The sequence below is a fragment of the Aptenodytes forsteri genome, unplaced genomic scaffold (genome assembly GCF_000699145.1).
Source record: "Aptenodytes forsteri isolate BGI_AS27 unplaced genomic scaffold, ASM69914v1 Scaffold64, whole genome shotgun sequence".
NCBI lineage: Eukaryota > Metazoa > Chordata > Aves > Sphenisciformes > Spheniscidae > Aptenodytes > Aptenodytes forsteri.
Genome location: NW_008794786.1, coordinates 267,127 through 281,789, shown reverse-complemented (window position 1 = coordinate 281,789; position 14,663 = coordinate 267,127). Strand labels below are relative to the sequence as shown.

Here is a 14,663-nt window from a genome sequence, read left to right as displayed (position 1 = left end):
AATGTGAGCTAATGTGGAATAGTAACAGTGATAAAACAGCTTTGTCTAAACCTGTAAATCATGCACACGCGCTCCAGCTTAGTGTTGTTTAGAGAGTTTCACCCACTTACAAGATCTGACTTGCAGTTACCACAAATGGGGAATTATTTTCTTCCTTATTCAGGCTGAGGGGTATCACAATTTCAAATAAAACTTATCACTTGACTCTAGGAAATATATTTCCCCATCTTTGAAATAATATCCAGGACTAAATCAATGGGGCACCTGAATTCTTCCTTCATGTCTTGTACAAGGCAGAATTAAGATCCATCTAGCTACTAACTCCTGCAGAAGTCTCTGAATCTCCTAAATCTGGTGAGTTCTCAGCCTTCTCGGTGCTGGAAGACAGCAGCAATCACACTAAGCTTGTGCGGCCATGCCTGCCGCTGAGCAAGACTGTCCCCTGTGTTCTGGAAGTGCTGTTCAGGCTGACTTCTAAACCCTAGATACTTGAGTTTGTTATTTACATGGTTTTTACAGGCATGTAACTTGAAAAAAAAACATCTTGTTATAAGGAATAGCCAGTCCAACACTAGCACCTGTTCAATTCTGTATGCAAAACAGCAGAATAACAGGTTTGCCTGCTGCTTTTCTTCTGCCTGATGAATCTAGCGCTTACTGTCCTTGTTATTAATGTAAGCACTTATCCTTGTTGATCATACATGATGCTTATAATGATTCTTTTAATCTAAAACTCTTTTTATGAAAAAAATCTGAATCTCTAAATCCTTGAACCTCTTCCTTCAACAAAACGCAGGGATCACAAAGCAGTCAGTTCTGCTTAAAAACTAAGGACAATTAAAAATCCATAGCATCCTTCAAAAGCGAATCTAAAATAATTTATTTTTCATGTCTCTGTAGGTTTGGATCCTGCCAGCAGAAACTGCAGCTATAGCAGGATTATTCTAAAGGGAATGCTAAATAAGTCACCTATCACCTGCCAGGCTTAGCTCACTTACACTGCTTTGTTGTATAACCGTTTGTGATTTACTGTAGCTATACACTTTTTCCCTCCTCTGTGCTTGAATGTTTTCTTCGGCTACTGTAACATGTCTCTGTAGGTTTGGATCCTGCCAGCAGAAACTGCAGCTATAGCAGGATTATTCTAAAGGGAATGCTAAATAAGTCACCTATCACCTGCCAGGCTTAGCTCACTTACACTGCTTTGTTGTATAACCGTTTGTGATTTACTGTAGCTATACACTTTTTCCCTCCTCTGTGCTTGAATGTTTTCTTCGGCTACTGTAACACGTTATTATGTCATAGCAAAATACTTAAACAAAGAGCTTGCTCTGGTGCGTCATCTCTTTTTATGAAAAAAATCTGAATCTCTAAATCCTTGAACCTCTTCCTTCAACAAAACGCAGGGATCACAAAGCAGTCAGTTCTGCTTAAAAACTAAGGACAATTAAAAATCCATAGCATCCTTCAAAAGCGAATCTAAAATAATTTATTTTTCATGTCTCTGTAGGTTTGGATCCTGCCAGCAGAAACTGCAGCTATAGCAGGATTATTCTAAAGGGAATGCTAAATAAGTCACCTATCACCTGCCAGGCTTAGCTCACTTACACTGCTTTGTTGTATAACCGTTTGTGATTTACTGTAGCTATACACTTTTTCCCTCCTCTGTGCTTGAATGTTTTCTTCGGCTACTGTAACACGTTATTATGTCATAGCAAAATACTTAAACAAAGAGCTTGCTCTTGGTGCGTCATGTCACTTACAGACACGTTTGATCCCTTTGTAAATGGAATGTCATGTTTGCCTTGTGGTGCCCTGCAGAGCAGATGAGATGCTTTTGCAAGACTTAAGAGAACTGAATATGAATTTAATAATTCATTTAAAATAGTGTTAAATCTGCTGCTGACATCTAGTGGGTACTTGAATTCGTAAATAACTCGAATGATCAGAAAGCATTAAGCTTTTCTTCTCAGTCTGTGAAGTTGTCTTGTCTTTGGAGCTAAATAAAACTCTCGTTTTTGATGAAGGCAAATAATATGCTACAAAGATGTTAAACTAGTTATCAATGAAATGTGTTCCAGAATGACAGGAAGGGGACACAAACACTGATTCTTTTGGATGTGGGTAAACGGAGATTTTTGAATTGAAAATCTTCCTCTGAAGCCTAGGTCTTCTGATTACCAGATCTTGCACATAAACCACAGAAGTCTCTTTTCCTTTTCCATTCTACTTTTTGTGCTGCTGGCACCTTTGTATAGGTGACGGTTATGTTTTGATAAGCGAATACAGAACTGTGTTATATGTTATGATATCCAAAAAATACCAGTGAAAATGGGGAATAGTTGTTTGTCCCCGTAATACGGTTTGCGGATTTCTGGCTAGCAGGATATGTTCTTTTTAACTAGAAATAAAGATTCTAAATTTTTGGCATGATAGTTTAAAGAATCATTAATACATCAGCTCAGTAGCTTGAATCCATAGAATGTTGATATCGCAAACAGAACTACTGAAAATTTGAGTAAGAGATGAAAAGTTTTGAAAAGGTTCCCAGGCCAAATAGTAACACTGGGGGTTAAGAGAGAATTTCTTCCAGGAGCGCGTTGCCCCAGTATTCTTGATTTTTATCCCCCCCCCCCCCCCCCCCCCCCCCCCCCCCCCCCCCCCCCCCCCCCCCCCCCCCCCCCCCCCCCCCCCCCCCCCCCCCCCCCCCCCCCCCCCCCCCCCCCCCCCCCCCCCCCCCCCCCCCCCCCCCCCCCCCCCCCCCCCCCCCCCCCCCCCCCCCCCCCCCCCCCCCCCCCCCCCCCCCCCCCCCCCCCCCCCCCCCCCCCCCCCCCCCCCCCCCCCCCCCCCCCCCCCCCCCCCCCCCCCCCCCCCCCCCCCCCCCCCCCCCCCCCCCCCCCCCCCCCCCCCCCCCCCCCCCCCCCCCCCCCCCCCCCCCCCCCCCCCCCCCCCCCCCCCCCCCCCCCCCCCCCCCCCCCCCCCCCCCCCCCCCCCCCCCCCCCCCCCCCCCCCCCCCCCCCCCCCCCCCCCCCCCCCCCCCCCCCCCCCCCCCCCCCCCCCCCCCCCCCCCCCCCCCCCCCCCCCCCCCCCCCCCCCCCCCCCCCCCCCCCCCCCCCCCCCCCCCCCCCCCCCCCCCCCCCCCCCCAAGCATATAATGCTGGGTTAAGTGGATGGTTAGTTTGCTGTAGCATTCAATTAATATTCTGCTCTTTTTAGGATGTTGGAAGGTATAGGAGATGGTTGAAGACTTCTGTAACTAGTTAGGTGTGATTTGCTGGTATTGTAAGTTCCCTGAGCTTGAGGCGCTTGCCTTAAGTTGTTTACCTAAAACCACACACTAAGAAAGTGGTATAACTGGAATTGGACTCCAGGATTTGTGGTTTCCTCTTTACTTCTCTAATCCTTTGGTAGTTTGTGAGAATTCGTAAGCGGTGCATATTTAGATGACACAATTGCTCTTCTTTTTGCATGACTTCAGGTGACAACCTGAAGGTAATTACAGCTGTATGACCTTGTTTATAAAAAGTTCCCACTGATGCACAATTCATTTTAGAATTGAAACTCCAGTAGCAACGATTCCTAGTGTCCCTTGCTGAATTATGTAAAATGATAATTTCTTATCAGATTATCTATTTAGCTCCCTGTATTCATATGAAAGGCAAACTTTCCAGGATAATAAAGCCGCTCACTTCTTGACACGCTGAAAGGAGCCAGAATCTGGACAACTAGAGGTCTCTTTGGTTTTGTAAATCAATGTGAACAGCAAAGGCTCTTGCCGCTGGTATATTATTGGTTTTCCTGTCAATAACGCGCGCTGGTCAGTGGAACACTGAGTAACGAACCCAGCTTCTCAACATATTTTTCTATGGGTTTGCTCTTCTTCACAACTCAAACTTAATTTGTGATAATGACTTACTGCATCAGTGAAACCCCGTTACTCATTGTGCCCATAGCAGCGGTGTCTACAAGGAGACTGGTGTAAAGGACTGTGATCTCTAAAAGCAGTTTACATATATCACTCTACCACAAGTTAAACTGCTAATTCTCTTCCATCTTAATGCATTAATGAGAGTATGGTGCAGTCCTGTTCCCACTGGAAACATGGCAAAATAGGGAGCAAACCATACAGATACTAAATCACAAAACATTGAAGTTCATTCCAAATGGACCTATTAAGTGTGTGGAAGTGTAGGACTTACCTGCCTTATCTACTATTTCATTTATCAAGATTTATCTGAATCTTATCACCTTTGCTTTTGTATTTTGTAATGAATTCTTTAAAGGTGACTTCATCTCATTTTATTACTGATAGGTTACTTAATACACAGTTTCACATAATTTATGTCACCTGCTTCAGTTTTGCTGTAAATTGTCTTTTACTTCAAGTGCCTAACAACCCCTTAAAAAGAAAAAAGCTGGGAAAAACTCTTTAAGAGTAGGGTCAAAGAAGAGACAGGTATATATTAACTGATTAGGGTATAATTGGACAGATGTATTAATATACTAATTAGATCCACTTCAAAAAAAAAAAGGGGGGGGAAATCCTGTAATTATATGGTAAAAAAGTATGGTCAAAAAAGGCTATTTTTATTTCCTGCTCTCAGAGAATTGTGGACTGTTTTCCAGGGGTTGATCCAGCGTTACAGAAGGAATCCAGAACTCAGATGCCTGTTCCATCTGCAACTCCAGCCTCAGCATCATCATCCTCATCCAAATTTCACCGAGCTCGCTCAGGGGGAGCCAGAGATGAACGCTATCGATCTGGTAAGGGCAGGAGCAAGAGTTCACCTGGGATTCCTGTTAGTGAGGAAGACTGTGCTGTGTACTCTCAAGGAGTCAAGCTTATTATTCGTCCACTGATGGAAAGTCCTACCTTGGTGGTTCTGTATAAAGAAACATCCAACTTGTAGGACTGCAGCTGCTGAATCAAAAAGAATGCCAAGTAGAAAAAGCAAATAACTTTTTGCCACCTTGATTTTCTGGCTTGAATGCAACTATTCAATGCAAGTTGTTCACAGAATGGAAAGCCTTTTTTAACCATGTCTGTAGGTAACCAGATTCAGTGAAGTGACAGGTAATAATTTGTTCCTGGAATTGGTGATTGCTGTGCATATCTGCTCTAGGAGCTTGGAGAATGAGAGCTGGCTTTCTCTATCTGTGCTTAAAGTACTTCCAAAGAGCAGCAGAAATGGCTGACTAGCGCCCTGCTGACTTCCTTCTCCACTTAAGGAAAGGAGGAGGTGGCGGCACCTATTTTTTTTTTTCCCACCTGGTTTTGTTTTTCCCTTTGTATTAACAAGATTTAAGTTTTCTTCTCAACACAGCCAAATAAAGTATACCAAATACACCTTCTCCAGTAACTCTGCTATCGTATACCACCATTTCATAAAGCATTAGAAGAGCCTAGTTTTCTGCTTTTTAGAAAAGCATAATTAAAATACATTAATCTGAGAAATTCATGTAGATGAGCTCTCCCTTGTCATAGTAGTTTTTTAATAAGTTGTCTTCTCACCATCGAGGATGTGCCTTCCTTTAAAGAGTTCTGGACATTTGCAGAGGGATGGAAGCCTCATGTCCTCACCTGTTTCATTTATAATCAGCACATATTTACAGCTGCAGTTAGTATCTTCCAAGACTTACATGAAATCTGCATCCATTCAGGTTTTTGCACATAAGGTTTTTCCTAAATCAGACAACTGGCTCAGAATTAGTCAGTTAATAGACTAGAGTTGCACCTGGGGCTGTAACACTTTAGCTTATGTGCATATTTTAAATTATGCACAAACATATTTTAGGATAATCTTTGGTTGAGGGGAACAATCTGGTGGGGTTGGGGTTTCTATGAAAGTTGCTAGAGACAGAGGAATATGATGACTAATCCAGAAGATTCCAGACTAAAAAAACTGGCCCTGCTGTATAGCTTGATCATGTTATAAACCTCAGTTAGTTTCCCTGGGTTTGTGTTTTGGTTTTTGTTTTTTGGGTTTTTTTAAAAGGAAATGTTACTCATGAGATGGCAAAACATAGCTGTTTGGGAAGGTACTGTAAAATGGAGACTTGCATAAATATAGTCGGCTAGCAATAGTTGCGCATGTGTAAGCCTTGTGTGTTTTTCCTCCTCCTCTACTGTTGCAAAACTGAGTATATGAACTTCCATTTTGCAGATATCCACACAGAAGCGGTTCAAGCAGCACTGGCAAAACATAAAGAACAGAAGATGGCCCTGCCCATGCCAACGAAAAGGCGGTCTACATTTGTTCAGTCTCCAGCTGATGCCTGCACTCCCCCAGGTTAGGTTCTTACAGTGTGCGTGTCTGTGTGGATGTTAAGGTATGCATTAGTAACAGTTTCTGAATCAAGAGGCTGCAATTGTCAAAATATTCAAGCTCTTCAGCACATTTGTAGGTAGTCTGTTACTCCTGTAGCTCTCTTGTTACATTTGAGCAGCTGCTTGTTTTCATGGAGCTGCTGTTAGGGCTGTGAAAATGCCTCCTCTTCCGGGAGCTTTTAAAGAATCAATTGGCAAGAGCTGAGCAGGCTTTCTGGACTGAGGCTTCTTCTTTTGCTTCCCTCACACCTATTTCAGTTGAATAATTCATGTTTTGATTTTGTTAAGGTTTAATACTCAACATACAGGAAAAGGATTTGCAGCGATGTACATTTCTGGGCAAGGACCTTGGAGAGGGTCCTGTGGGATTCCATGACTTGCAGGACTTTTCCTTCCTAACCCCTCCCATGTAATGGCTGCGGCAAAATACCTTGGATAACGTGGTGTCTGTTCTGGTGCATGTGCATCAGATATTAATAAACCTCTCTGTTTTCAAGCAGCTATATGCACTGGCTCAAAAATGAGTATGTGTAATTTTCAGCAGTGACTTTTATGTTGTCTCTCATTATGCAGAAGCATCACAGTCATTTGGATTGACGAAGTCGTCTGAATATTATGAATTCATATCTCATTGTGAATTCATATCTCTCTCTGAAACTGCTCTGCTAGGCCACTTCACTCATACCTATTCTTTTACCTTCTTTTTTCTTCATACTTCCCGTTTTCTTTTCCTTTCTACTGGGGGCTAATGCATGTTCCTGGTGTCTGCTTGGGTCTCAGCTTTGTACTAACTTGTCCTGGTGTCTGCTTTGGGCTCAGCTTTGTACTAACTTGTCCAGGACTACAGCCCATTCTGAGCTGTGGGTACTACATAAATAAAGGTTAGTGCTTACAGCGTGTCTGGAATCAGTCTTTTTCTTCAGCTCGTAACTACATTCTACTTTGGCAAGTAGGTAGAACATGATTTAATAGTTTGATTTACAACTAGAGTATAGGCAGGCAATCACTTTGAAGAACACGTAAATTTTAGGCCAAGGCCTAACTGAATGTTTATATGTAGCACTGTACAACTTAAGATATCAAGTAATGAGTGCTTTCTTCATGATAAATAAATAATTAGTTCACAGATTTAGGATAGAGAAGGTATCTGTTCTCTTGGAAACACAGGATGCAGTTCCTTGTTGTAGTTTTCTCTTTTTTGTTTTGTTCTGGGGTTGGGTTTTTTTGTTTGTTTTCTGCAATTGAAAGGGACCCATTTAGAATACCAGACAAAAGCATTTTCTGCATGTGGCCTTGGCACATTTGTTTCCCAGGGCCTGCGTTCTGCTTTGTTCCTGTGAATTTTCAGTTTTGACAATGATACTGACCCCTCACTTTCCATTTCAGAATTACCAAAGTTAGGCAATACAGCATCTGATATTATAGAATATGAATGGAAAAGTAATGAGAGATTAAACTTGGAGAACCCAGGGGAAGGATACTTGTCTGAGGAGGTGAATCTTTTGCGTGCTTTAAACAGGGGCAAAACACCAGGGGTAAATGCATTCACACTGGAAATGTCTGCTGCTTTAACTTCTGTTTTGGCCGGTGTAACCTTGTTTGACACAGCCCGCGAAAAAAAGATCTTCGTATTACAAGCCTGTACCATTAATATGTGAATTGGAAAGAGAGCATGTTCAGTGCAATGTGCTTTTCCCTAAGCAGCTAGATTTTCTTTTCTGCTTCCACACAGACACGTCTTCCGCATCCGAGGACGAGGGGTCGCTAAGGCGCCAAGCTGCTCTTTCTGCTGCATTGCATCAGAGCTTACAGAATGCTGAGTCTTGGATCAACCGATCTATTCAGGGGTCATCCACATCTTCATCAGCATCTTCTACACTTTCCCATGGAGAAGGCAAAGGGACCAGTGGGTCACTAGCTGATGTATTTGCCAATACTCGAATAGGTAGGAGATGGGTATGAACAGAAAAATTGCTTCAAGTTCAGATTGTATTAATAAAGCTGGAGTTGTCCATGGCATACAGGAAATTTGGATCAAGAGTTTAGTTAGTTTTGATGGAACTTGCTAGGATTTGTTGGAGTTGCACCATCACGACGTGTTTTTTCTTAAGAATTTCAGAATATTGAGTTGGTTGAAAAAGGGGAAGTGGGGAACAGGAGCTTATCAAAGTAAAAAAGACTCCAGGGTGTGATGGCAGTAGTGACAGGATCAGTAGGCACAACTTTCTTTCTGTATACTGTGTTGCTTATGTCTACAGCTATTTGAAGCTACTGTGTGTAAAAAGCTACCGTATGCAAGTAGTATTTGGCATCTGTGTCCTGATGAATACCATAGGGATGTCTTTGCCTATCGAGTGGGGGAAATGCTGTGTTTTAACATTCTCATTTTGCTATAAGCCCTAATGGTTTATTGTTTGCATTAGATTAAAAAAAAAAAAAAAAAAAAAAAAAGAAAAGAACCAAACCCAGCCATATGTGAACAAATGAGCACGTCATTAAAAAAAATGGTTTTAGCAGAGTAAAGATTTAGCACAGAACTTTCATGGCTAGTCTGAGAAACAATCAGAGCATCCAGGTATTGAGAAGATGGAGCAAAATCTACAGATCTGGATACCCCAGGCTCAGTTTTTTGAGGCTCTGAGGTGCTCCTTGCTGCTGATGCTTCTGTATGAAATTGCAAAGTTTGTTTTTGCTCTGTGTATGTTTGTCTTTTTTATCTGCTGTTAAGGATATTACTGCATCTTAGGAGGCGTCTGTATTTTGTGTGCTCTCTGCTTTTGCTTAACTGGTTTGGGGCAAGCAGTGCATAGAAGTGCTGGTGGTTTTAACTGTTTCACTTAATTTTTTTTTTATTGCTGTTATTTTTGTTTGTTTATTTGCTGGGGTGCAAGTTGTTTTCTGAAACGGAAAGCTGGGGAAATTGCCCATAAAATGTAGTCGATATATTTAATGTGTCTTTGAAGCAGAGAGGCTGTTTTTAATTGGAGCATACAGAAAGCCACGTTACCTTTTGTAATGAATTAAGGTAATACAGCTTTTTACCTACTATCTAATATAATTAGTATTTTATGCAAAATAGAAGTTTTAAATCTCTGTTGGAATTATATTTGCCACGTAGATGCCACATTCATCCTGTGTAAACACCTAATTTAAATGAATAAGAACTCTCACATAGGCAGTTTTATACATCTCTTTGGAGAGAGCAATGAAGTCCTGCAAATGTTTGGAGTTGTATAAAATCTAGGTCCTTCCTAGTGATTGCAGAGTTCAATACATGAGAAATATTCCTTGCCACCATATCTCCAAAGGTATGCAGAAATGAATTTTTTTTTTCTCCTTAGAAAGAGGGGCAGAGAATCAACCACAAAAACCTTTCTGTGGGAATTATTCAGTATCTGACTTCCTTCAGACTCTCTCTGTGCAAGCCAACACACAGTTCCAAAATTGTTGGGTTTTTTCCTTTGTAAGCAAGAGTTGCTGGTTCTGTTAAGCTAGAATAGAATATTCTTGCCCTATCAGATGATTGAACCTACTGTGTTGTAGAAAGAAATCCCATGTAAGCAAAAATCGCTTATTTAAGAGAAAGTTAATGAGAGAATTACTGAAGTATGCAGAGTTATTTGCAGTTTTGAAGCTTACAAACTCATCTGAAAAGCAGAACAGTGTCTTGCAATTTAAAGCAAAAGTAAGATCCAGCTTGGTCTCTTAATTAGATTTTAAGTTTATTATTTAACTGCTGGACAGGCTCATACTGTTTAGCCACCCAACTGGAAGAAATTTAAACCCAACATGATTTTTTGCTGATCTGCTTTAGTCAATAGCCTACCGCGTGTTTTGTTTTAGAAAGCCCTTACTAACAAAAAAGTTAAATAGTATAATTCTAGCAAGAGAGATTACTGCATAGGTGATGTAGGTTTTTGTTCTGGGGCTTTGAATATTTCAGAGCTCATATGGATCTCAAAATTTTTTTTTTTTTTTACAGTACTGAAATGTCAAGAGATTGAGCTTGATTTGAAGGTTAGAAACCAAGAATAGGAATTCTGTTTTGCTGAACCACTTTCCTGACATGGGCAAAGCCACTCATCTTGTGCCTTTGTTTTCTGTTTTCCAGAACAGATAATGTGCACCTCCTAGAGCTACTTAATGTTTAGGAAGCGGTGTGTTTAGCATTAATAAGAGCTCCCATACATTCAACCCATTAAATTCTTAAGATTGTTGGTAACAGGTAACTAACACTTTGCTTGTTCCATCTCATAATAGAAGGTATATGTTAACTGCCATCTCAATTTTCTCCCTTTTTTTAGAAAATTTCTCAGTTCCCCCAGATGTCACAGCAACTACCTCCTCTTCCTCAGCACGCCCAGCAGCAATTGACCTTCCTCCTTCAGGGATCGTGAAAGGCATGCACAAGGGATCTAATCGGTCTAGTCTCATGGATACTGCTGATGGTACGGAAACTTTCAGAGTACCCAGAAATTAGAATGGTGTTAAGGAAGGACTTAAGTCACATGATTTATTCTCCCAACTCAAGTTGATCCCATTTAAGCACTTCACAAATTTGAAATGGTTATGGCATTAGCATTAACACATTCCTATGCCGCAGTTATGACATTGGCATTAACACATTCCCACGCTGCAGCAATTACCTACGATGTACTGAACTGGAGAAAATCATGGGAGAGATAATAGGCTTTTCTCTCCTCTACCACTTTTTAAGAAAAAAATTACAAATGTGTAGGTGGGCTAATTGTTTTTAAAAGCTTTTGTCCTGGAATCCCCAAAAGGAAAGGTAAGATGAATGAAATAATGTAATTCTTAACTATAATTAAGCTCCCATGAAGCTGATAATACTCTAAGCTGGTTGGCATAAACCTTTGTGCAGAGGGGTAGCATTAATGCTTCTGGTCTTGTTGTGTCCTCCCTCTGCTGGCAGTCTTGCACTGCAGTTGGTGGATACTGCAGGCAGGCAGAGATCTGTAGGCTGTGTTTCACAGCAAGTACGGTGTGTCAGAGACCAATGGAAATCAGGCTTCGGAAGGGAGTAAATGCTTTAAAAATGAATTTCTATTACTAGCATTTTCTGACCACTGAGTTAATACAGAACTGGTATAATACTTACAAATGTCATCCTGCACTGGCCCAGCAATGGCCCAACCCTTCCAATAATGGAAGCCAGTAGTTGAATGAGTGGGCGCACAAGGAGAAGTATCCTCCGGTGGAAGGAGGTAAGATGTAAATGTTAATAGACATGATGAACACTTTTATTAGACAAAATCTTTCCCTCCAGGTGTTCCTGTGAGTAGTAGAGTCTCCACGAAAATTCAGCAGTTGCTTAACACCTTGAAAAGACCTAAAAGACCACCTCTGAAAGAATTTTTTGTGGATGACTTTGAAGAAATTGTGGAAGGTAATAGCACCAAAAAATGGTTTGTATTAATCATTTGTTATAAGTACACAGACATGCACAGTGCTGAATTTATTTATGCCATTGTTTTCAAATTTGACTCTGATTTGCTATTTGCAGCTAGCAGTAGCCTTCATGAGTAGTCTGATACAAAACCAATGTTTGAAGTAATTTACTGTACTGCTGAGCTTTGGGTGGCCTCCTCAACATTAAACTTGTTACGATAACTAAAACTTATTAACAAAAATATTTAAATAGGTTTTTAAAATCCCTTCATTTGCTTAGGCTATTATAATTTCCCCAAAGGGATTGTCTTTACTGGTAATTTCATTACAACCTTATTTTGTAAGATTGTTTTTCTTTTCTCCAATCCTGTGTTACTTTCCTCGCTGTTGTGTTGAATACCTTTTAATAGCACCTTAGGAGAAGACTATGTTCATGATGTTTTGTTTTGTGCAGGTCTTTCTAGGAAATGAAATGTGATAAGGGGTTGTTAAACCTAAATATGATGAGGAAAAGCATTTGTTTTCAGTGCGTCCTTCCAGCTTAACTGTCTGGTAACAAATAGGCAAAGATGAACTGGAAACATTATTGAATTTTCTTCAGTTCCACAGCCTGACCCAAATCAGCCCAAGCCAGAGGGACGCCAGATGACACCTGTGAAGGGAGAACCCCTGGGAGTTGTTTGTAACTGGCCTCCTGCCTTAGAAGCAGCACTGCAGCGCTGGGGAACCACACAAGCTAAATGCCCCTGTCTGACAGCACTGGATGTTACAGGAAAACCGGTTTATACCCTCACGTATGGTGAGTTGAGCCCTGGCTTCCGTTGCTAAACTGCTCTGAAAGAGCAGTAGTGGATAGAACACAGGGTTGTCGGTCTTAGTGTGGTTGCAAATACCTTCCTGGGTTTTGAGAGCTTTGTAGACAAAGCAGTGTTAACTGAAACAGAGGACGTGACTGTAGATGGTAAAAGCAGCCAAGAATTGAAATATTCTCTTGTATGCTGGGTTGATTTAGAGTTGTGCAAGTCTCTCTTCTTTGTGTTCTAGGCAAATTGTGGAGCAGAAGTCTCAAGCTGGCCTACACACTGCTTAATAAACTGGGGACCAAAAATGAACCCGTGTTAAAACCTGGAGATAGGGTAATGAGTTTGAGACTGTCTGGTTCTCCCTCTGAAATAAAAAGAGGGTTTTGGGGGGCTGTAACTTACCACAGACACTATAATCTTATTCTTTTAATAGTGAGACTCTTATCCCAGGGATAGGCTATTTGGGAAAGAACCGTTTGTGATTTTTCAGTCCTGCTGGCTGCTCTGTAAGCAACTTCTCGGCTCTGGACTTTGAAATACATCTAAGGAAGAGCATTGTACCTCTGAGAGAAATACAGAGTTTTAGACCTCTGTGTTTTGGCTGTGTGTACATCTTCATGTTTATGGGCACACAGGGAATGCTGATATTACTGCGTGAGGAACTCATGCGCATACCAGATATTCTGTGGAAGAAAGAGTGCTTAAAGATGCCCCGTGAAAAATGCTGTGGTAGAATGCGAAATAACTCAAACTTTTCTGACTTTTAGTCACTATAGATCTGAACTTTGCAATTTTTCCTTGTATTTCAACTAACAAAGCATTTTTGTGAATTGTAGGTAGCCCTTGTTTATCCCAACAATGACCCAGTCATGTTTATGGTGGCATTTTACGGCTGTCTCCTAGCAGAAGTCATACCAGTGCCTATAGAGGTACCTCTTACCAGAAAGGTAACGTTGATGGAACTTAGAGGAGTGATAGGCTGATGTGGGATGAAAACCAAGTCAGACCATCAACCTCTGAAAGTGTTTCACAACATCCAGCTGCTGCCTTAGTAGCTCTGTATCAACGCAATGTGCAAGACCTTTGTGAACCTGGAATAGCTGTTTAAAAATGGAAAAACACATTGACTAGAGAGCTGTGCTGAGTAGCTGGAAATGGTCAATTCACCTAAACGCTGTAATCTTCATTCTATTATTGCAAATAATTTATACGGTACAGATAATATTGAGAATCTGCCCTCTGATCGGCGTGAAGGGGGTCTCATTTCCAGCCATGCTTAGCATCTGCCAGTCTTTTGTCTTTGCTGGAGGCTGAAGGTGCTAAGTATTTCTGAAGACTTCAAGGCACTTTTTGTAAATTATTTGCTCAACGAAGTGTTTTCTTTACCCTTACCAGAATTTTTGCAATATTGCCATATTATTGCCATGTCAAGAACTGTCTGAAACTATAGAATTTCATAAGAGGAAACAAAAGAAACAGGATAATGGCAAACGTATGGCAAGAGAGGTGGTAATGAAATGGTAAGCTAGGCTGGTAATCCTATGGGAGTCACAGAGCTTTGCTGTCATTTGTCTGCAATGTGACAACTGCTATAGCAACCAAATACAAAATTCAAACTTCTCCCAGTATTTGCCCAATCAGATTTCTTAGTGAGGTACCTCATTTCAGTGTGTTTATCATTGTGCAATAGAAATTAGTTCCTGAGGAAAGAGAGGCCTTGTTATTTCAGTGTAATTACATGTTTTGCTTCTTTTGCCTCATGATTCCTCTTTGAAGCATCTGGGATTCCATTAATGAAAATAAATGGTGTATGCTCCGTGCCTAGATGCTGGGCATGAGCACTTGTTTTCTGTGGATTTCACATCCAATGCATTTTAGTCTTGCCAATGTAATATTTGTTGTACGTATACAGAGTTCCCTTTGAGAATCACCAGATTCCTCTGCAGTCTGTCCCCAGTTACATAATCGTTTCATTTTTGAACAAAATGAATTGAAAAGAGCAAACTTGGTATGCAGGAGATTAAGTAGCCCTTCTGCATTTTTGTGATGGCTTATCATTTTCCTGTGGACTTTTATTGGCTCGTAGGTATGTCTCCATTTTCACCCAGCAGGCCTTTGTGCTG

The 14,663-nt window shown here is 41.3% G+C and overlaps 1 protein-coding gene across 1 annotated transcript in view; it reads left to right on the top strand.

The window, feature by feature from the left end:
- DIP2B (disco interacting protein 2 homolog B) overlaps positions 1–14,663 on the top strand; it is a 43,014-nt gene that overhangs the window by 3,902 nt on the left and 24,449 nt on the right. The window contains exons 2-9 of the mRNA XM_009274397.1: positions 4,627–4,764; positions 6,165–6,290; positions 8,061–8,273; positions 10,633–10,776; positions 11,616–11,735; positions 12,339–12,536; positions 12,782–12,873; positions 13,377–13,487. Of these exons, the coding sequence (XP_009272672.1) occupies positions 4,665–4,764; positions 6,165–6,290; positions 8,061–8,273; positions 10,633–10,776; positions 11,616–11,735; positions 12,339–12,536; positions 12,782–12,873; positions 13,377–13,487 (1,104 nt within the window). The 5' untranslated portion in view covers positions 4,627–4,664. The remainder of the gene's footprint in view (positions 1–4,626; positions 4,765–6,164; positions 6,291–8,060; positions 8,274–10,632; positions 10,777–11,615; positions 11,736–12,338; positions 12,537–12,781; positions 12,874–13,376; positions 13,488–14,663) is intronic.